This window comes from Hesperophylax consimilis, chromosome 3 (assembly GCF_061612785.1).
Source record: "Hesperophylax consimilis isolate HC1 chromosome 3, BYU_Hcon_1.0, whole genome shotgun sequence".
NCBI classification, from domain to species: Eukaryota; Metazoa; Arthropoda; class Insecta; order Trichoptera; family Limnephilidae; genus Hesperophylax; species Hesperophylax consimilis.
The window spans coordinates 36091462-36114674 of record NC_142838.1 but is presented as its reverse complement, the minus strand read 5'-3'; the positions used below and the strand labels follow the sequence as shown (position 1 = coordinate 36114674).

The 23213-nt window shown below is 36.2% G+C and overlaps 1 protein-coding gene and 3 non-coding genes across 4 annotated transcripts in view; 1 reads left to right on the top strand and 3 right to left on the bottom strand.

The window, feature by feature from the left end:
- Nucleotides 1–23213, top strand: part of LOC149425362 (oxysterol-binding protein-related protein 1-like) — an 84378-nt gene that overhangs the window by 20558 nt on the left and 40607 nt on the right. The window contains exons 6-10 of the mRNA XM_089650578.1: nt 8259–8477; nt 10736–11044; nt 14444–14653; nt 15250–15325; nt 21143–21512. Coding sequence (XP_089506704.1) covers nt 8259–8477; nt 10736–11044; nt 14444–14653; nt 15250–15325; nt 21143–21512 — 1184 coding nt within the window. The remainder of the gene's footprint in view (nt 1–8258; nt 8478–10735; nt 11045–14443; nt 14654–15249; nt 15326–21142; nt 21513–23213) is intronic.
- LOC149425365 (5S ribosomal RNA) lies at nt 17909–18027 on the bottom strand. The gene has a single exon (XR_016305745.1). It is a non-coding gene; the product is annotated as a 5S ribosomal RNA (ribosomal RNA).
- LOC149425364 (5S ribosomal RNA) lies at nt 18350–18468 on the bottom strand. The gene has a single exon (XR_016305744.1). It is a non-coding gene; the product is annotated as a 5S ribosomal RNA (ribosomal RNA).
- Nucleotides 18792–18910, bottom strand: LOC149425363 (5S ribosomal RNA). Its single transcript, XR_016305743.1, has one exon. It is a non-coding gene; the product is annotated as a 5S ribosomal RNA (ribosomal RNA).

Here is a 23213-nt window from a genome sequence, read left to right as displayed (position 1 = left end):
TTCTTATCACCATCAAATAAAGAAGGTGGCACACAATCAGGTAAATCTTTACCTACCTAAAAATGGCAAAACTAGCGTTGAAATACCAAAATGTGCGTGGTCTAAATACGAAAATAGGTGAATTTTCGAACAACGTTATTTCACAAAATTCTGAAGTTATTGCTCTAACTGAAACATGGTTGCAAACCTCTGTATTCGACGCAGAACTGTTGTCCACCAGCCAGTACACAGTACATCGCCGGGACCGAGAGGGGCAACGAGGGGGAGGGGTACTGCTCGCAGTACGTAAACCGTTAAATTCAATAAGAGTAAGGGAGCTAGAAACAGATGGCGAACACCTCTGGGTAAAAGTGTGTAAAGATAACTTTACTGTGTTTATATGTGTAGTGTACTTCTACTGCACAGATGACAGCGAAAATAGACGTATTTTCTATGAACATTTAGACAATAAAGCCAATATATTATTAAATAAGAACATAATAATTTTGGGTGATTTTAACTTAAATAATAAACCCGAAGACGTCTTAACTGATTTTTCGTATTTCACAAACTCGAATGGACTGACGCAGTACAATAAAGTGAAGAACAGTAGCGATAACATTCTCGATCTTATCCTTAGCAATATAAATGTGTGTGACGTGATGAGAAGCGAGGAACCACTGGTGAATGAAGACCAGCATCACCCGACGCTGGACATTTCCGCGCGCCTATCAAGAGCGGTTCGGTGCAGACGAAGACCCCGCCAAAACGATCGCCGCGCCCCCCGCGGGCCCCCGCCTTCGCTCCACAATTATAATTTCCACCAATTTAATTATAAGCGAGCAAACATAGAACTGTGCAATAATATTCTTTCGCATTTTGATTGGACATTTTTGTACACCATAAAATCTGTAGACGAAGCAGTGAAATATTTAAACAATGTACTGTTTAGTATTTTTGAATTATGTATACCAAATAACAAACCCAACATCACAAACGATGTATATCCGATATGGTTCAATAAGAGCATTATAGATAAACTGAAAAGAAAGGAATCGCTCAGAAAAAGATATCTATTGCACAAAAAGCAATCCGATTATCTGATATTTTCAGCGAGTAGATCCGAGCTAAAATCTGAAATAAAATTTGCTAAAAAACAATACATGGAAAATGTTCAGAATGGGATCAAAGACGACATAAAGTTTTTCTGGAACTATATTAGGTCACAAAAAGTTAACCCAACCTCACCAACATGCTTGATTGAGGAAGGCGTAACTTTTACTAACCCTAACACAATTGTAAATAAGTTTGCTGACTATTTTCATTCCGTCTATAGTCAAGTAACCCCTAAACTTGAAACCAATTTCCCAACAGCATCACCCTGGAACGTTGGAGATATCTCACTCGGATTGACCAACATCCAGGAAATAGAAACTTGTATCCGGAATCTCCGACCTGATAAGGCTACTGGTCCGGACGGTATTCCTCCTTCAATAATTATAAAAATCTCTCCAAATATCTGTGTTCCCCTTGCGTACATATTTAATCTCTGCATCATGTCTTCCACATTTCCACAGTGTTGGAAACTAACGAGGGTCAGCCCCATTCACAAAGCTGATGAAAAGACTGACGTCAGAAATTATAGACCAGTTGCAGTACTGTCAACAATTCCAAAAATTTTTGAAATGATTATCTGTGATAAAATCAGTCCACAAATCACGCCTTTCTTAAGAGGTAATCAACATGGCTTCTTACCGAAGAAATCAACGGTAACCAACTTACTCTCTTTCTCTCGACGGGTAGCACAAGGCCTAGACTGTAGGCATCAGACGGACGTAATTTACACGGACTTCGCAAAGGCATTTGACCGAGTAGATCACGATATTCTAATAAAAAAGATGCATAAAATAGGTTTTAATCAACCCTTACTGACATTTTTTGCGTCATATTTAAAAGATAGAAGTCAGTATGTAAATATAAATGGATACGACTCCCATAAGTTCGCAGCTCTGTCAGGAATTCCTCAAGGATCGAATCTCGGTCCCATGTTATTCCTCATTCTGATTGATGACATTCAGGATTGTATACGTCACAGCTCATGTCTACTATTCGCAGATGACATGAAACTGATGAAGGAAATCGAATCAGATTATGATTATTCGAAACTGCAGGCCGACCTCGATTCAATCATGATATGGTCGGTAGAAAATAAACTTAACTTCAATATTAAAAAATGCGTTGTTATGACTTATAGTCGTTCACAAAATCCGGTATTCTGCCAGTATAGAATGAATGGTGAAGTACTTACACGCGTAAACATCATCAAGGACCTTGGGGTGATCTTTGATCCCAAGCTGACATTTTCAAACCACATAGTCCAGCTTACCTCGGCTTGCTCCAAAACTCTTGGTTTTGTAATTAGAACTTGCAAACAATTCAATAACAAAGAAGCAATGACCTCCATGTTCAACGGAGTGGTCAGAAGCAAGCTGGAGTACGCCAGTACTGTCTGGATACCTTATCAACTTAAATACATAAATATGATTGAACAAATTCAAAAAAAATTCCTAAGGTATGTTTACATGCGATCATACGGAATATATCCGAAATTCATGCATCACGTGGAACTGCTAAAGGAGACAAATTACCAAAGCCTGGAGACTAGGCGTAATGCCGGACTCATGGTATTTGAATTAAAGTTACTAAAAAACCTTATCGATTGCCCATATCTCCTGTCATGCTGTGGATTATTCGTTCCTGATAAATACTGTCGAAATCGTAGCCACGACCTATTCTGTATACCGCAGGGTCGGACAGATGTCATTGCCCGACATAGCATGACAAGAGGTATGACCTTACTAAATGCCCTACCAGCGGATATAGATGTGTTTAATATCACTATACCATGTTTTAAAAAATATATGTACATGTATTGTTAGTTTTAATAAAATTGTACCATAATTGGACTTACCTGTCTGTCGTACAATAATAATAAAAAAAAAAAAAAAAAAAAAAAAAAAAAAAGATTCGGCGACGGTTTTGTGCTGGGTGAGATCTACACTGACCGGGAGTAGTCGTGTCAGAGATGATCGTTAAGTGACGCTTGGAGTTGATGAAGGAGATTGTAGAAGAATTTGATCTGACATTGTCGATGACCCTTGTTGTCCTTTAGAAATAAAACTGATGTACTTACTAGGGTTTGCAAGACCCGGGCAAAGAGTAGCCATGACAGGAAACGTTGTGAAAGAGACTCCTCAGAGTGTGAAGATAGGTGGGAGAGACTTGAAAGTGGAATTGGTGAGCAAACATGTGCTTTAACCTTTTGAACGCGTTAATTTGCTCCGTTTTATCTATACCCGTACGCGGTACATATTTTCAAATACCTATGCACGCAATTAAATGTCAAATTATAGCATTCTGGCATTATTTATTGGACTATATAGACAGAACAGATTATTCTCCACAATATGAAAACAAATCCTCGTGTTTCAACACTCTTAGATGTTTATAAAAACAAAAACATAAAATTTCATACAAAGACGTACCGTATCTTTTGAATGTGGTCCCGCCATTCACTCGCCGTGTGTGTACTTAGGCCACTGCGTTGATAGACATAAGTGGGACACCATGATCACTTATCATTTTTAGTTCTGAAAACTTTTTCTCAAACTCTTTTCTAAACTCAACACTTAAAAATAACACATAAATTTTATATCACTTAATAAATATTGTTTTTTAAGCACTTTAGAGGAATCTCTGTCTGTCACATTTTTTTGGAACTATGGTAAACTTTAAAACAGGGTTCGATACATAAAGACACACCACATTCTTTACATACGTATCTCGTTAACTGCATTTTTTTATTTTTCAATCGGCATACACGACATCGTCTACGCGGTTTTTTTATTTTGCCAGTTGATGGAATCAATTCGGCCATATGCTTAGCGGCATATTTAGGCAAAACCCGAAACGGGTTGAGGTGGGCTGATGTATTAGGCTCTGGTATTTGAGAAATCTCTGGTTTATATTTCTCAACTAGTTGCATAATAACCGCCAATTGAAAATCTGCTAGAGATTTTTTTATACCTGTCACTTGGGTGTACAAAATAAATGAATTCAATAAATATAGGTCAAGTATGTGAAAAAATACTTTTTTATACCATTTTATGGTCTTCCTCATACAGGATAAACTGCTCAGCATCATGTCGCTTTTGTCAACAGCTCCCATAGATTTATTGTAATCAATGACACAGGCAGGCTTGCGAATGGGTTGTTTAGTTTGGTGATTTATTTTACTGGTTTCCTTAAATGAGTTATCGTGCAAGGTAGTTAGCATATGTACATCCCTTTTATCACACCATTTTAATGCTAAAAGGGGACCGCGGCTTTTTGACTCAAATTCGCCTTTTTTCAGTTTAATAAATTTTGGCATTTCCTTCCGGTTCTTTTTTACCGTCCCACAGGCATTTGTTTTTTTCGAATGCAAAAAATTGAATAAATTTGGACTTGAGTACCAATTGTCACACCATAAATTGTGCCCTTTGCCAAAATAATCAGTTAGGAGTGTAGTAACAACAGCCCCGGTTATTCCCAAGTTTTGTTCATCTGTAATTTCCGTGCCTTCTCCGCAGTAAATTATGAAATCTAGAATGTATCCAGTTTTCACATCACACAAAACAAACATTTTGATTCCAAAGCGATGTCGTTTTGATGGAATATATTGCTTAAAAATTAGCCTACCCTTGAAAACAATGATACTTTCATCTATACATAGGTCTTCATAAGGTATCACAGACTCCTTAAATAGTGTTCGGGTGTGATTTAAAACTAACCTTATTTTATAAAGACGATCTATAGGAAGCGAATTTGAGTCACAGAAATGTAAATTTTGCAACAACAATTGATATCGGTCTCTACTCATGATCTGGCCAAAAATAGGGGAACTTAGAAATATATTTGTACTCCAATACTCTTCAATAGTCAAATGTTCGTTTCTTGTCATAAGCATGGTTATTGCAAAAAATAGATACATTTCTTCAATACTTGTGTCCTTCCACTTATGAATTCGTGACTTCGCACCAAATTCCTTTGAAATGAGAAGAAAAGTATGGTAGTCGTTTGTTTCTCGAACAATTTCATTCATAATCGAGCGATTTAAAAAATGTTCAAAAAAATCACTTTCTGTTGAATTTTCGTTAAATTGTACAGAAACGCCGGATTGAAAATCATCAAATTCGTGTACTATTGGAATATGAGGTCCAGACACCCAGGAGTGTAGCACTTCTTCACTTACAGACTCATTCGCTTGAGTTTCTGTATCTGAAAGTTCCGAAGGTTCAAATTCATCTTCGGACATTTCATAATCAGAATCCAAAACGTTCAATATATTTTCAATTTCATCATCTTCCAAACTATGGGCCATTTTTTATCCGAAAAATCAAATGAATTAAAAAACTAAAAACTTGTGAACGTTTCCTAATAAATTTTGAAATAGTATATAAAACACGAAAATAACACGCACTTTAGTAATATATAACTAATACATATATATAACAAAATATATTTAAATTAATAAAGTATATAGTAAAGTCAATAACTCAGTTTTGTAACACAGTAAAATGTTAAAAAATACGCGCAATCGGCACAATATGGTCACTCGTGGATACAGTAAAATTGAATTTGCTAGACGAAACACAAGAAATCAAAAAAAAAAAGATTTCTGAAGTGAACAAATTAATTTGAATTTTTCGTAATAATTCAATATTACAGCAGAACACAGAATGTTATCGGCGCAGATTCCACAGATCAACTCGGCGCGCGCAAGCGCAGATAACATACTAGTACTAACGCCATCCGTTGACAAAATTGTGAACTAAAGCACTCAAAGGCGCGAAGAGGCGCACTTGATTATGGATCTTTTTTTATGAAATACAATTTTATTTTTGAGAAATACTTGTAGATGTCAGCATCGTGATAGTTCTACGAATGTCCAAGCGAGCAAGAAATACATTAATGACGAAAGAGCGCTGTAATATCGGCCGTCAAAGTTTCCGTATCAACTGTTGATACGGCCGCGTGTGAGTATAGACTTTTTGCCGTAACAACAGTTGATACGGCCGCGTGCAAAAGATTAAGCGTAGAAACTCTTCATGCTCAGCATCACTTTGGAGTAAAGTGAACGCTTCATCTTGCCCGGCTGGTCGATCCCGAGGCGAGAAGAAAGGACGTCGATAGATGCGTGCGTTCCTGTACAATGCAGGACAATTGACCCTCCACCATCATCCCATGAAGCGGGTAATCTTAATGTTGTGACAACCTGGAGTCGCTTGGCAGTTGATGTTACTCATTTCGGTAGGAAATGTTTAGTCACATTTATCGATTGCGGTCCAAGTAGATTTGCCGTGTGGCGGGAAATCGAGTCAGATAATGCAGCTTCGATTATCAGACATTTGGAAGAAGTGTTTCGGGAAAGAGGCCCGCCCAAAGTAGTTCTCATGGACAATGGTACTGCATTTTGTTCCTACAGTGTTACAGATAAGTGAAAGAGATGGAATGTTCGTCAATGATTTTGCGCGGCATACCGACCAGCTGGAAACGGTATAGTTGAACGACATCATCAAACAATAAAGAGAACTGCAGCCAGAAGTGGAAGCGATCCCCTGCAGGCAGTGTTTCGGTACAATCTTTGGCTGCAAAAAGTCAGGATGATCGAGGTATTGCGCTGTCTAGTATAGTTCACACTTCACACTCGTGGAGACACCCTTCTGCGCAAGTGAATATAGAAGAGGAAGTATTGACTGAGCTCTAAGTGGGCGATCTTCTTGCAGTTAAACCAGTAGATGGGAGATGCACATCGTGCATGGAAGGGTGACAGGACTTACTTCAGTCAACAATATCGAAGTAGATGGCATACCAAGACATGTGCTTGACCCGCGGAAGATGCCTGACAGAGAACGGACTGTGTCTGAGGAGAGACGAGATGGAATTGCCGCACGTTCCACCGTAAATATTTTGGGTTTGTTTGAAGAGGACAGTGAAGAACCGGATCCGGATATGCATCAGGAGGAGATCCACTTGCAAAGAGATGGTGACCTTGAAGAAGAGATAATCACAGAACAAGGACCTATTAGGTATTTACGAAACCGCAGAGGCACATAAAACAAGAGAGCTACGGCAGAGCGTCACACGGTGCAGAAGACGTCAGTTTAGACTACAGATACAAAACACTATTCGTGACTTCACAATTAAAATTAAGGTTATAAAATGTTCAAAATTGATTAATCAACTTATCTCAGTTAATTTCACGGTAAAACTATTACACCGTAAATAAATTTCCTCAGTCAAAAACACAACAAGCGTGCACGGCTCACCGGCCAATACTGAATTAAGGAGTTACGAAGTATTCGCGAGTAAAAATGGCACCATAATTTTACGCAGTTTTCTAATTTGTGTTTATCTAAAAGGTTAATTTTTTTTTAAATTTTCGAGTTTTACTAGTCGATGCGGGTCTAATTTTAACACCAGATGGCATTAAAAACGTATTTTCGAAAAATTTGGAGTTACGCAGTCTACGAATTAATGCGACGATATGTACAACTACACATATAGATAATCCAGAAGTTTCAATTGTTCCTATTATACATATATATACTTACCTATTGCATAATGTTATTCTATTTTCCTTATAATTAGTGTAACTCGCTCACCAAGCACAAGAACTAGTTTCTTCTTTGGTGAGATTGCGATTATAAATATATTTTGTAACCATATGTACTTGTATAACATCACTGTACCCACTTATATATATTAAATAAAATAAAAAAAATAAAAGTGGCAATCTGCCAATGTGGGAAATGCCCATCTCATACAGGACCCCACCGAGAGACAGCCTGGGTTCTCATTGCCTCGCAAAACCTGGTCCGCCAACAATAGGTTAAGGTGCTTACATAGCCGCTGTGCCCCCATGATGCACAGATGGGGCCTTAAAGAGCCGGCGATGTGTGAATGTTGTTCGGTGCAGACCACCAAACATGTGGTCAACGAATGCCCGCTCCATTCATTCCCCGGCGGGATTGATGAGGTTCACATGGCGACACCAGGGGCTCTGGAAGGGCTCGCAGACCCAGATGTCCCCCTCTGACCCCCCCACCATACGAAAGAATAATAACAGCGATGCCTCGAAGGAGAAATGGAATTTGATGCCGAATAACATACATCTCGCGGGGAGACCGCGTTTACACTCGGTGGATTAATGTATTGTAATATTGTTTTATTTGCAGGCTGTACTCCAGCGGGGCGTGCTGTCCTACTATGGTAGCCGGGGGGAGGCCAGCAGCGGAGCGAGCGGCAGTCGTGGCGAGTGGAAATACCTGGACAGCGCGCGCCTCACTTCCAGCCCCACTGACCCCTCCATGCTGCTGCTGCACTTCTCTGACGGCACGGCACAAAGGCTGAGGGTGCCCCCTAATGCCGCCCCCTCTGCGCTGGTTGTCAGGCAGGTAAAGAGGGATTGGATACAAAGTTAATCATTTAAAAGTACTTTTGTATAACAACAAAAAAACAGCTTTTTATATAAACAAGACAAGTTACAAATTTAAAAAAATATATTTCTCGGCAAAGCCTTCGCTCAGGGATTGAAAACACTACCTGCAATAGCCATCCCAAGCCAAGGTGTGAGCTACCTTGTTCAGACCATGAATGACACTGGGGAACATTGTCACGAAAGGTGCCTCCAAGAAACAGGGCCGTATCTTGGTGTATTTAGACTTAACACAGTATTCGGGGCTCTGCTGGGGCTTTTGGGGAATCTAGGAGGAGTGGAGAGGAGAGTTGAGGCCACCTCGGTGGACTTTTCCCTCTTGGGGCCTTCGGGGAATCTAGAGGGAAGGGAGAGGAAAGCTGGTGCCACCTTGGTGGACTCTTCCCTCTTGGGGCATTTAAGGAACCAAAGGGGGGTGGAAAGGAGAGCTGAGACCACCTCGGCGGACACTTTTCTCATGGGACCTTCCGGGAACCCAAACAAAGAGGGACTTTTAATGGAAAACCGCTATAAGATCCTCAACAGGATCCATTAGCAGAATACAAGGACCCTCTCGGGACCTGGAAAGAAACTCAAAGCAATGAATTTTTAATCTCTAAAATATAATGCTACAAGAAATATGTTGGCCGAAGAATGACTTTGTTGTTTAGCAGCTTTTAATTGTGCATAGTAAAGATAGCGCCAAACTTCTGGTAGGAGAGCTGGTAAGTTGTATAGATTTTTTGATTGATTGTTTTTACTCGACTTTTGCATTTCCAACTGAAGTAATTATTATTACAGTATGAATTTTTGACAAATCAGTTCCAAATTTGAAAATAAGTCATTTACAATATTATAACAAAAATTACAATTATTTTCTGTTTTAAATACATATTTTTTATTTCATGCCAAAAAATTTGTACAGTAAATACTTTTTTTTTTTGTATTATTTCACCCGCCATGGGATGTTCCTGTGTTAGGGCGGGTGAAGTTTACAGATTGAATTTATTCACAATAAAACTACACATATACCTTACAAATACTATTGGTTGATTTATAAATATTTTATATAATAAGTAAATTAAATAGGGAATGTGAGACATGACTGAAGGGTGTTTAAGTGGTTAGAGTGTAGAATGAATGTTGTTTATTGTTTATTTACATTGTATCTTTTTTTAGAATTTGAATTTTTAACCTCACTAGGACAAGCGTGTGTTGAGGTTAATAATTTTATATAATAATAAAAATAACACAAAGATTATGTATTAACCTCTCAGACAAAGACTTTAATTTACTGTGTGTTCCTTTGAGAACTGTCAAAACGTGAAAATTTTTGTGTTATTTACGAGTTTTGCTAAAAGCTTCATAACTCACGTTTTGGGAAACGTAGCCTCATTCTAAAAAATGTTTTGGAAAGATTATGAAATTCACTATCGTATTGTGTTGTTATACGTAAATATTTGCGTTTCTAATTATACATTTTACGAAAACGTCAAAAATATGTAAAAATCGCTGACCATTATTTCAAAGCCGTGAAAAACGTACTTTTTTCTGAGTATCATAAAGAAATAACACTTTATATATTGAAGAAATATAATTAAAAACTATTAATCACCTCAAAATATTAACCGTCCAAACTAAAATATTTTTAATAAATTATTTAGAAAAGCAATAAATTATGAACGAACAAGATGACAGATCCAATCGGCTTAGATAATGCACCTCTACGTTCCATAGATATTCTTGAATACAGACGCGTAGCGTTATTCATTATCGATACTCTGTTTTTTAAATCATGGCAATCCGTATTACTAGTGATGGATATAAATCGATTTTTGTAAAATCTAAAGACGTTCTAATGTCTTGACCGCTATTATCATATTTATGTCTTTTGACGTTCTAATGTTCTGAGTGGTTAAGAGAACAATATTGTTACATTAATAATACCTACATAAAATAGTACATACCTACATATAATAAAATAGTAGAATGCTTACAAAATCTACAACCATGGTACCCATGGATGTACCCATGGATGTAGATAGGTACTTTATCGCATGTCTGAATTCTTCTCAATCAGTTTCAATTTTGACAATTATACTTTAATTCATAGCAAATTTGAGTTCATTGAACCAAATTTCATGCAGGACTAATGCAGAGACAATCGAAATTAGTATGTTTTATGAATATATACCTTATATTTATTTGATTTATAATAATTGTTATCCCCTTTAATAGGAATGGATCACAGCTTTCAAGGAGCATATAGCCTACTCCGCATACTATCTGTGGGGCTGTGAGCGCAACGGGGATACGGGTGGCGGCGCAGAGAAGGGCGGCGAGGAGGAGGAGGGAGCGGGGGGCTCTGTGGGTGCCGGAGGGTCCGAGGGACAGGGCCGGCCGCTGGGCAGCATGCAGGATGCCCTGACCGATGCCACAAACCACCTGGCACTGCTGGAGACACAGCTGGGGGAGTGCTCCGCGCTGGTCACGGCGCTGGAGAAGAGTATTCACATGGGGACCACACTGCACCAGTCTACTTATATGGTGAGCCAGCGCTGATCTCTTGCAGGGATGGTCGCTGCTTTAATTATTATGACTTTGAGATTGGGTACGGTTCAACCTCACAAGGTTCTGTTTAGAAGACATGTCTATAAAATGTTTTTGGATAATTGGGTACTCACCTGATCCATGAAACAGCACATGAAGTGTTGAGCCCAGACCAACACTTTAACCCCTCAGCAACGTAAGCAGATATATGCGTTAAAAATACGACAGCAGTCAAGTACAATAAGCGTGTTTACACGTCAACGCGTGTCTCTCCATAGAAATCGTTCTTACTCCGTTATTATTTTAGTTACATCCCTCAAACAAAAACTAAAAGGTCGATTATAGATCAAGCTACACATCACTACCAAGTTGTCTATGGAAATACAAAACAGGAATCTGCTGACAGTCGCATAATTGACACAAAATTTTTATCCGCGCAAAATGTCTGCCGGTAGCGCCGCGCGCTTCACATATTAAATTTTTATAAAATATTTTTATATGAAATGATAAAAAAATGAGGTGATAAAAGTGTTTATTACACATATATACAATAGAATAAATATTTTTGTTTACATAATCTGTGATTTTAGTACCATTTTCACCTAAAAACATGACGTGAGTCATTTTTAACCTATTTTTCATGTTTCCATTCTAAATTTAAATATTTACAAATGTTAATATTTATTTATGATACAACAATTTGAAAGCCTATTTTGTAACCTTTCTAAAACAGTTTTTACTATTCGGCTCCGTTCAGTAATGTTTCATTTATAGAGCTTTGATTGTGAGGCGGTAATAAGACAACGTTTTCGTGAAATTGACATTTCGGTTAAGACATCTTAGCTTCAAGTTCGCGAAATGTCGGAGGGGTTAATAACATAGGTTAAAATCATGTTGGCTTAGAGTCTTTAAAGATCTGTAGGAATCTTATCTGAACCTGGACAAGGAGAATCGAATTGTTATATGTGGAGTAACACATTTCTAGGAGACAACAGTAACATTGCGAGCAAATAAAAAATACTGTAACTGGAATAAGAAAACTAATTTACATTTTCATTAGATAGAGAAAAATAATATATTTTTGTCTTACCCAATCTATACTATAATATGGTATAATTGGTTGGGGAGGGACTTTTAAAACTAACCTTTCGCCTTTAGAAAAGATTCAGAGGTTAATTTTGAAATCGTCCTAAGAAAACCATCAATATTCCCAACCACGCAGCTGTTTAACTCTTTTAGGGTTCTTAGCTTAACCCTTTCACACCCGCATTATTGTTTCCACATATATGAGTCGTATAGTTCCTATCTACGATAAGTCCACTTTCGTGAAATGTTGGCAAATTGATATTTTTTAATTACAAGGTTTTTTAAATAAAAACTAGAAAATTATTTATTAGGTGGGCTTTGTTATCAAACTACGGATGTAAATAATAAGATAAAACCATGAATTTCTTAATAGTTTAGGAGTAATTACGTAAATAATGATGGACTTATCGGCATTTGAAAGTAACTGTCAAATTAATCGTATATAGGAACTCACCAGCCTGTGACTTGTCGGTGTTTGTTTCTCAACACCGTTCACATGTGAATGACAAGTATAGGGCCAACAAAAAAATTGATTTAAAGGAAACGAAAATATTTAATAATTTTTTTTTTTTTTTAATAAAAGTTAGTTGAAAAGTGCATAGAAGAAAAATAAAATAAAATACAAATGTACTTACGTAATTTTTGTTTTTTCATAATTTTTTACAAAAAAATACGATGGATTAGAATATGTGTTTACAAAAAGAAAACCTAAAAATATTTTTTTATTGTTTTCCTAAAAAAATAAACAAAATATTTTTTGTACTCTAAACAAAAGTAAACAATCATTGCAATATTTAAGAACTAAACAAAACCAATTTATAGAACGAAACATAATATTATTATTAAAAAGTAAATGCAGATATTTTATGATTACAATTTTTCTGTATTTATCACAAAATATTCAAAAACTATTGTGCTAATCAACTAAATTGTAGAACAAAACACAACAATATTATAAAAAAGGAAATGCAAAGATTTTGTGATTACAATTTTTCTGTATTTATCACAATAAATTCAAAAGCTTTGTGCGAATTAACTAAATTATAGAACAATATATATTAATGATTAAAGAAATGTAGCAATTTTATGATGATAATATTTTTTTCTTGTATTCATCTCGATAAATTCAAAAACAGATATTTTTAACACAAAAATCGAGGATTTTCAATTATTAATTCTTAATAAAAACTCGTGGTTTTAAACAAAACAAGTGTATTATTTTTATTAAAAAAATTGTTAATTTGCCAATAATATTATGTACCTTACTTATTACAAGAAATAAACAAATAAAATAAAAACTTTTGTTAATTTGTTAATAGTATTGTGTACCTTATTATTAGAAATAATAATAAAAGAACTGTAATAAAAATTAAACTTGAAAACAATAAATACAAACTTTAAAATTACCTATTAAAAACAACTGAGCAAAGTTTTGGGATCACCCAGTAATGACCGACTCTCAATGAATGATTCCACTCAAAATAGGAGATTTTTAACTCTATGCACGCGGCCGTATCAACTGTTGTTACGGCAAAAAGTCCATACTCATACGCGGCCGTGGCACATTTACAATGTAGTGATAATCTCTAAGGTACAAACAAATAACATTTTTACTAAAATTCATTCAGAAATAACAAAATAATCTAGGATAATAAATAATAATAAAAAAATCGCCATACTAGTCGAAAACATGTCCGTCACTACCAGTGTTAATTTGAATGGACATTGAAATTCATTTACAATATTCTGCAAATGACTGTGAACAGTGAATTGAACTGATTTTATTATTATAGAACACATCTAAATTGGTTAAAATATTTGTAATTCGAGTACAACATATTGATATCTCACCTTAAATTAAGTAATCAATGACGGCAGAAATTCGATGAAACTCACAATCAGCAGATGTCAAAATATTCATCGTTGTTGTGGCAGGAATAAGGATTACAACAGGACGGAAAAAATAGACGCCACAGAAAAGATTACAAGCTATAAGAAAACAAAAAACATGGCTTTTCTAAATCACTACCGTTACAGTAAAAAAACTCACAAAGTTCATGTTAATTTGTTTTTCATGCACATGTTGATCGTTTTATCCAGAAAAGTAATGTTTCTGCCTGAGGTATGTATGTATAAAAAAAGAACATCTGCATACTGAAGTATTTTAGAGTAAGGATGCATAATCTGAGGCAGGTCAAAACAATAAACATATATTAAAGAGAAAAGTACCGAGGATGGAGCCCTGAGGCAAACCGTGGATTACCATTCTTTTTGTATGCTAATTAAAAAAAAAAATTCTTTGTCCATCAGCGCTTCCAGCACGTGGCATCCACAGGCCAACGCCTGCTGAGTACGCTACGGCACTGCGCTGCGCTGGTGCGGCAAGCGGAGGAGGGACGCGGTGCACGACTTCGGGCCGAGAAGGAGCGCTGCCGCGTTCTGGAAGAGGCGCTCGCAGTGCTGGCCGCAGAGCACCACGACCTGGAGCAGTCCTTCCAAGAACAAATATCTGAGAATAAGGTGGAGTTATTTAATTTTGAGGTTTTAATTACATTTCTTATTGGTACCACCGTAAATATTTACCTACGACTACCGTTTTTACTACTACAAAAATTGCCCCTTTAATAACGCTTGCTCGCGTCCCCTTTAGAGTTATATCCCAGTTTTCAAGTAGTTTGTGGGCTACGCTAGGTTTGTATAGACTGGTTTGTGATTTAATTCTACCTAATCCAACCTAACCTAACATGTACGGAATATTTTCTCAAACGGTAGTCGTAGGTAAATAATTACCGGTACCACTATATCAAGTCAGAAAGATAAGATATATTAAGACCAAATTTTAAATTTTTTATTAAACATTGTTTACATCACTTTATTTCGATAGGAGCACAAGTATACTGATGAAGTGAACTTGGTTCATGAAACATGTTGAGATTTTGTATCGAAATAAAGTGATGTAAACAATGTTATTTGTGTTTTAATAAAAAATAAATAATGCCATCACAAAGTGAAAAGCAGTTAGAAGAAGTTTTCTTCGAAAAATTAAATTTTAAATGTTCAAATATTTTCTTTTGTGGAAATGAATTATTTTTTATCAATTCTGAATATTTTTCCAGACTTCAAGCAAGAAAAAGCGGCCTTCACGATTTTATGATAACTCCGATGATGAGTTCTATGATACTTTTGAGCAAGGTTAGTTTGTTTAATCATCAATGTAATAATTATTAAAGCATTACTTACGGTTGGGTATTTTAAATTCCGTTACTTACATTTGGTGATCAGCACCACTTGGTATTTTTGTCATTTAAACAGTGGCGGCCGGTGGTCAAAATATGTGGGGGTTCACCGGATTACAACATTAAGTCAGAAAATAAATTAAATAAAGGTACCTATTTAGAAAGAAGTTCTATTCCCCGCTCCTTTTGTTTAGCGAAGACCTTTATGGCTCTCGTGTTGAAATCAGGCATAATCTGAATAAACCTTTTTTCAATGCTTAACATTGATAATGCGTTCTGTCTGTCTTAGCTCAACGTGTTTCTTAAAAAGGATTTTATTTTTTAACGTTGAGAAACATCTTTCGCTTTCAACTGAATTTTTCGCAATCGAGTATTGTTGCTGCAGAAAGATGTTTACTGAATTCAAAGCGTTGTTTCATTTCGGACAGAATTGTATCGCAAACCTCTTTACAAATAATTGATTTGGTGGTTTTTATTCGTTTAGTAGGTGGCTCAGGAAAATTGTCTGTGAAATTGCATTCATTTTGAACAGATTTTTCAAACTTATTTAGGTTATTTCGGATTACAACGGGATCTAAGTTTTTTAACTGCAATTGTCGGAATATAATGTCACAATGCGGGATAATTTTTTTAGAAAAAAATCAACCAGTAAATAAATGTTTCATCTTTGAGGTGGCGTGAGAGCATATCAGCTTGATTGATATGTCAAAATCGTCTCCATGCACTCAATTAGGGATTCGCGATTAGTACCAACGGTTTTAATTGTCCTTATATTAAAACTCCACCTCGTCTGAGAAACTGAGGGAATTTTGCATTTCACTATTTCATTTAATATATCTGTTCGTTTCGACATCAGAAAAAAATTTGGGGAATGTGTGCAAATTCGAAAAAAACATTTTCACTTCTTTACTTTGGGACACATTTTTTTCTACAATTAAATTTAGTTGGTGGACATAGCAGTGGATGTAATGCGCATAAGGAAACATATTTTGAATTTTAGCCTTAACCTCGCTAATTTTCCCACTCATTACTGAAGCACCGTCGTAGCATTGAGCAATGAATTGCTTCGGAGGTATATTTAAAAAGTTAAGTTCTTGAAACAGCGAATCTGATAATCCAACGGCACAGTGGGATTTTGGTGTTAACTTCCAAAACCGTTCGCAGATTCATTACCATTTGCCTAACTGTGGATACATCAGTCGTTTCATCCGCTTGAATCGCTACAAAATCACACTTTGAAATTGGTCATTTTACTTCGCTGTGATACACTTCCAAAAGTGCATCTAATATTTCATTTTATATTGTCTTTGAAGTACCCTTGAATATAGAGTCTGATTCCATATGCTGCTTCATTGCCATATCAAGTTCGACCACAAAATCAATTAAACCACTATACACTCCGGGATTAACCGAGTCACTTTTTTCGTTATGTCCACGCATAGCTAATTAAAATGCACCACAAAATTTTACGCAATTAATAATTTTGGACAGGTTGTATCGATTTTTATTAACCAGCTCATTATGGTGTTAAACAAGGGCACGGTAGCCTGAATCCAATTTTTTTTTTTTTTTTTAAATTTGCCGGTAACCCGGGCGTTTATTGACATCAATATTTGTTTACAAATTATGTGCGCTACCCGACTCACTAGACAATATCTGTTCTGAGCCGGGTAGCCGTATCTACCATTACATATATCAATAATAATAAAAGTGAATAAAAATACAAAGTAAATAAATAAAAATACAAAATACAGGAAAAAGAAACGCAATTAAAAAATAAAAGATTACCTAGATAAAATAATCTAAATATAAATTATTACATACATATGTAACAGTAATTGAACATTTTTTTTGTGTGAATCAAATAATAAAATAATTGAACATTTTTTGGTGTGAAAGTTCTTTTTTTTTTTTTTTTTTTTTTTTTTTTTTTTTTTTTTTAATAATAATAATAATAATAATAATTGCATTCTGACAATTTTTTTCTAAAACCTTTAAGCTCAAAACTTTTTGTAAATGTAAATGACAAGAATTATGTTTTTTGAAGTGAAACTTCTTTACCCGCGTCATGCAATTTCGAGGACCGGAGTAAAACGAACTCATGACCGAAACGAAAATGCGGGACCGATTAAAGTTCATTTGATCTAGTCAAAGTTTTGAAGTAAAATATAAATGCTTCTTAGCTCATCTCGACAACTGGCGTTGGTGGTGTAATGGTCAGCGTAGTTGCTTTCCAAGCAGTTGATCCGAGTTCGATTCTCGGCCATCGCACATTATTTTTTTGTTTTTAACGCCTTTTTTTTTTTCAATGGTTGACCATAATATCAATCCACTAAGTAATATTTTAGGCCTGTAGCATACTTGAAAAGTTAAAGAATGATATAAGATTGTTTATGATGTTAACGATAAAAAAATAATCAATCCACTAAGTAATATTTTAGGCCTGTAGCATACTTGAAAAGTTAAAGAATTTTATGATATTATTAATGATAGTAACGATAAAAAAATAAAAAAAAACATAAAATTACCATAAAAAATGGGCCAACGGCACGCGGTGTTCCCAAGCGGTCACCCATCCAAGTACTGACCGCGCCCAATGTTGCTTAACTTCGGTGATCGGACGAGAACCGGTGTGTTCAACATGGTATGGTCGTTGGCAAACGCTAAACAATATTAATTTCTATTCTACCTGCCAATAAATATATGAAAATTAGTATAAAAAAGCCCTAATAATACTGAAAACATTAGCAAGGTGTGTGCGACGTTGATAAAAATAATCATTACATACGCGCTTGAAAAAGATCGTAATTACATCCATAACTTTGCAGGAATTTTTTTTTTCAATGGTTGACCATAATATCAATCCACTAAGTAATATTTTAGGCCTGTAGCATACTTGAAAAGTTAAAGAATTTTATGATATTATTAATGATAGTAACGATAAAAAAATAAAAAAAACATGAAATTACCATAAAAAATGGGCCAACGGCACGCGGTGTTCCCAAGCGGTCACCCATCCAAGTACTGACCGCGCCCAATGTTGCTTAACTTCGGTGATCGGACGAGAACCGGTGTGTTCAACATGGTATGGTCGTTGGCAAACGCTAAACAATATTAATTTCTATTCTACCTGCCAATAAATATATGAAAATTAGTATAAAAAAGCCCTAATAATACTGAAAACATTAGCAAGGTGTGTGCGACGTTGATAAAAATAATCATTACATACGCGCTTGAAAAAGATCGTAATTACATCCATAACTTTGCAGGAATTTTTTTTTTCAATGGTTGACCATAATATCAATCCACTAAGTAATATTTTAGGCCTGTAGCATACTTGAAAAGTTAAAGAATTTTATGATATTATTAATGATAGTAACGATAAAAAAATAAAAAAAAACATGAAATTACCATAAAAAATGGGCCAACGGCACGCGGTGTTCCCAAGCGGTCACCCATCCAAGTACTGACCGCGCCCAATGTTGCTTAACTTCGGTGATCGGACGAGAACCGGTGTGTTCAACATGGTATGGTCGTTGGCAAACGCTAAACAATATTAATTTCTACTCTACCTGCCAATAAATATATGAAAATTAGTATAAAAAAGCCCTAATAATACTGAAAACATTAGCAAGGTGTATGCGACGTTGATAAAAATAATCATTACATACGCGCTTGAAAAAGATCGTAATTACATCCATAACTTTGCAGGAATTTTTTGAAGTGAAACTTCTTTACGCGCGTCATGCAATTTCGAGGACCGGAGTAAAACCGACTCATGACCGTGACGAAAAAACGGGATCATTTCGCTATAGGAGCCTAGCTAATATTATATACCTAGTTTAACTCACTCTCCTAACTCATCTTCGCTGTCTACAGGCAGAGCGCACGACTGTGGTCGTGAAGAACCGAGGTTCGATCCCCGCTTTAACTAATTTTTTTTTTCTTTTTTTATAACTTTTAATTTTTTTTATCACATGCTACTTATAAATATGTCAATAGACAGAAAAAAAGAGAGAATGAAATGAAAAGAGAGAGAGAGAAGAATACTAGAAGTTTCACTTCTGTCTTGCGTAGGCTTGACACACCCATTTTTGATTTTTTCAAAAAGGTGAGTTAAATCAGTAACACCGCTGATTGTCCAAACTGATCAACATCGTAAATTAAACACGGAAAACAAAATAAACTATTTAGTTGATCACATCCACAGAGCCACGAACCTTTGTTATACATTGTTTTGTTAAATGATCGAGTAAACTTTTTCTATCCAGATTTGCACTCTTGTCTTATTATCAGTTCAGGTTTAGGTGGACCGGCGTTTTTTATTATCACTTTGTTTTCAAAACTCGACCTATTGTTCTGAATATATTCCACATTCAAACTCATTCTTAATTTATACGATGAACAAACAGAAAAGTAATCATAAGTTGGTATAACCTGCAATTCTTCTTCTTCTTCCTAGCACTATCCCAACTCATTGCCTAGGTAGGCTGTTGGGGTCGGCTCTTCTCGTTCTCAGGTTATAACTTCTTCGGTTCTGAGTGTCGCTTTCATCTAGGCCGTTTCTTTGTAGGATTTTGGAGCATTGGGTCATCCAGGAGTTCTTTGGTCTACCTCTGGATGACTGTCTTTGAAGCTCTATAGACATTGCCTGCTTCACTGTGTGGTCTGGTGGTCTCCGTCTTATGTGCCCATACCATCTTAACTGTCGTTCCTCTAGCTTACTGTTTATGTCAGTGACACCCAGGCTACCACGAATGCGTGAGCTTTTAATTTTATCTTTTAATGATACTCCTGCGGTCCATCTAAGCATTCGCATTTCTGCTGATTCGAGTTGCCTAGAGTAGGAGTTGTACATAGTCCAGCATTCGGAGCCATACATTATCGCGGGTCTAACAATAGTCTGGTATGTCTTTCCTTTAAGTTTTATTGGCATTTTCGTGTCGCACAAAATTCCTGTTACGGATCTAAATTTGAATAATAATTAATAATAATAATTTGTTATACTTCGGTATAACCTGCAATTGATATACCTAATTAATAATTGATATATAAGATCGATGATATAACCTGCAATTAAATTTCAAAACTTTCGCAGAGCAAGACAAGTTTTAAATTCAACAGACAATGCCCGGCAACGGCGAAAACTGACTGAACTGATAATAACTAATCTGACCATCACTCATCTCTTAATGACAAATTTTATCTTGTATGCTCGTACCTTAGCAGATGGTAAATTGAAGACATGATGTCGACAATAATATCACACATACGCGTTTTAGTTTAACTTTCTACTGAACAAACTGTTCCTTCTGATGTGGTGGTAAAGCTCCGGACGGCGTCCTTGATATGGTATTATTTGCAAAGAATAGTATGTACCCATGCTTTCGGCTGTTCCACAGAATATGCAAACAGAGCGGTCAAATTTTGGATCGCAATCGAAAATGAACTGCTACGAACATAGGCATAAGTCACAGTCGGTCTGTAAGTTAAGCGCGCTTAATAAGTAGGTACCTTTTGTATGAGATATTATAACCGAACCGAGTTTCGTATTGTGATTAGCCATGTCGGAAATCTTGTTGGTTGTTCGGTGCTCGGGAGCACATATTAGCTGGCTCCCATTGCATTTAAATGGCATGAAATTTAACAGCATGGGGGTGGTTCAAAATGGTGCTGATCATCGATTTGGTCATCAACCAAATATGAGGGGGTTTGAAACATCCCAAGTGATTCAAAAGGTTTTTTTAATGACTCTGTGTTCAACTCCATTTAGATTCCGGCAGTGACACCATCGTATCAGGCGGCAACCTCAGTCCCTTGGGGGCGCTCAGCTCACTAGAAAACACTCCGCGCGTCTCCCGAGACAACTCCCCCAACCAATCCCCCTCCCACAGCATCTCGGGACTCTCCCAGCACACTCCACTGGCCCCCGCGCGCTCCCTCAATTCACTGGCCTCCCCTAATTCCCCGATCTCCCAGCACTCCCTGAACTCCGCCGAGGAGGCCATGGAGGCCTTGAACTCCTCTCTGGCTGCCCTAAGCCCCGCCAGCTCTTGCGGGACCATCATGACATGTGACGGACACGTCTATAAGAATGCGAGAGATGATATGGAGAAGGCCATGTTCATGCTGTACAAAGCGAGGTAAGAGATTTTAATTCATTTCTATTTCATTCCCCACCTTCCTCTTTCCCATCTCCTTCCCCTCCCCATACCCTTCAGTCTCACAACATCCCTCAATTAGAGGGCTTAATGTCAAGGAACATTATCTAAATAGACATATCAATAATTAGTATTGGTAGGTGTTTTGCAGATAATGTTGTTTGACTTTAACCCCTGAATAGGGATGCCATAGTATCCCTAGCTCTGGTTAGCGGGGTTGCAGATGAGACTTTTGTGCAGCATGTTTTTGGTATAAAAGTATTGCTACAAGATTGACATTGTATCAGCCGATAACATACTTTATTTATTTATTTATGTCTATTCTTGAATACACATTTTACAAATGATTACAGTCGTTTATATTGTAGTATAGAGAAAAAAGTACAGAAAAAAGGTATAAAAAATAAAGAACATAGGTTGTAAAACTGTGTGTGGGTGATATTGGATGTTACGTGAACACCTCAGTAGGAGAACCTGTGCTGAGGTGTTAACGTGTTTGTGATTAAGTGTGACAGGTATTTATGTGTTGTGGTAGAAAGTTATTATTTTTTTTTTTTCACAGACATATATTGAAACATGAAAACACACATTTCTATGTGAGTGTATGTATTCTTGGATAATTCTTGAAGAATGTGTATAATATTTAAGTTTACTAATTACATTTTGGTTATGTTTGGTTTGGAATTATAATAATACTAAGAAACTGTAAATAATACTAATACTGTAAATAATACTAAGAAACTGTATTGATTTTTTCTCTTTCGTTAAATCTGAAAGAAAAAAACATTGTTTGGACCCTCACAAACGCTATAAACGGTTAAATTTGGCTTTAGAAGAAAGAAGAAACGGTATTCGGTAACAGTTGACTAATTGGAATATTTGTGATAAAAGCTTTTATTCTACAGGAAAGCCTGTGGAAAAAGTGAAAGTCTTCTAGGCAGTGGCGACTGGTCCTTAAAAAATTGGTGGCGCGCTAAAAATCTTGTCAGGCGGTCTCCAATGCCAGGCACGATAAAGCATACTAGCAAGTTTGAAGCTTGGACCTACCCACTGGAATTATCCTTAAATGAACTGTGAACGAAAGTGGCTATTCGGCGAAATGAATAAATGTTGTTGTGGTTCGGGTGTTTTCGCCTCGCCCAAGAGTTCCGATGAGCGCCCCTCATGTTTAGACAAATTTGAATACAATGCTCTATGTACATTCACACTCTGCGGAACTACGCAATTGATGTTCCCAGTTGACTTTTCTTGGGGAGCATTATGGAATCAGCTTGCACCACATGACTTTTGACACGTGATAAAAAGAACACAAATTCGACCCGATTGAATTTAACTTAATATTATAATGGTATTACTTTTATTATTGTTATATGCTATAATTTTTAGTTTTTGGTGATATTATTATTGGTTGATAACTATTTTATTTATTTATTGCATCTCACTATACATAAAACACATTTTTTTCTCATAAAAATCAACCTCACTAGGACTGAGCCTGTATCGAGGTTAACAATTTACATTATAGTGAAGCAAACATAAGAGTAATCACAAACATAAATTAATTCTTCATACAAACACAAAATATTTCAAAATTAAAGAAAAAAATAAGTATTAGATGTGTTACCAGATGGGTAATTTGACAGTATATTGTAACAATATTTGAACCATAACTAATCATTCATC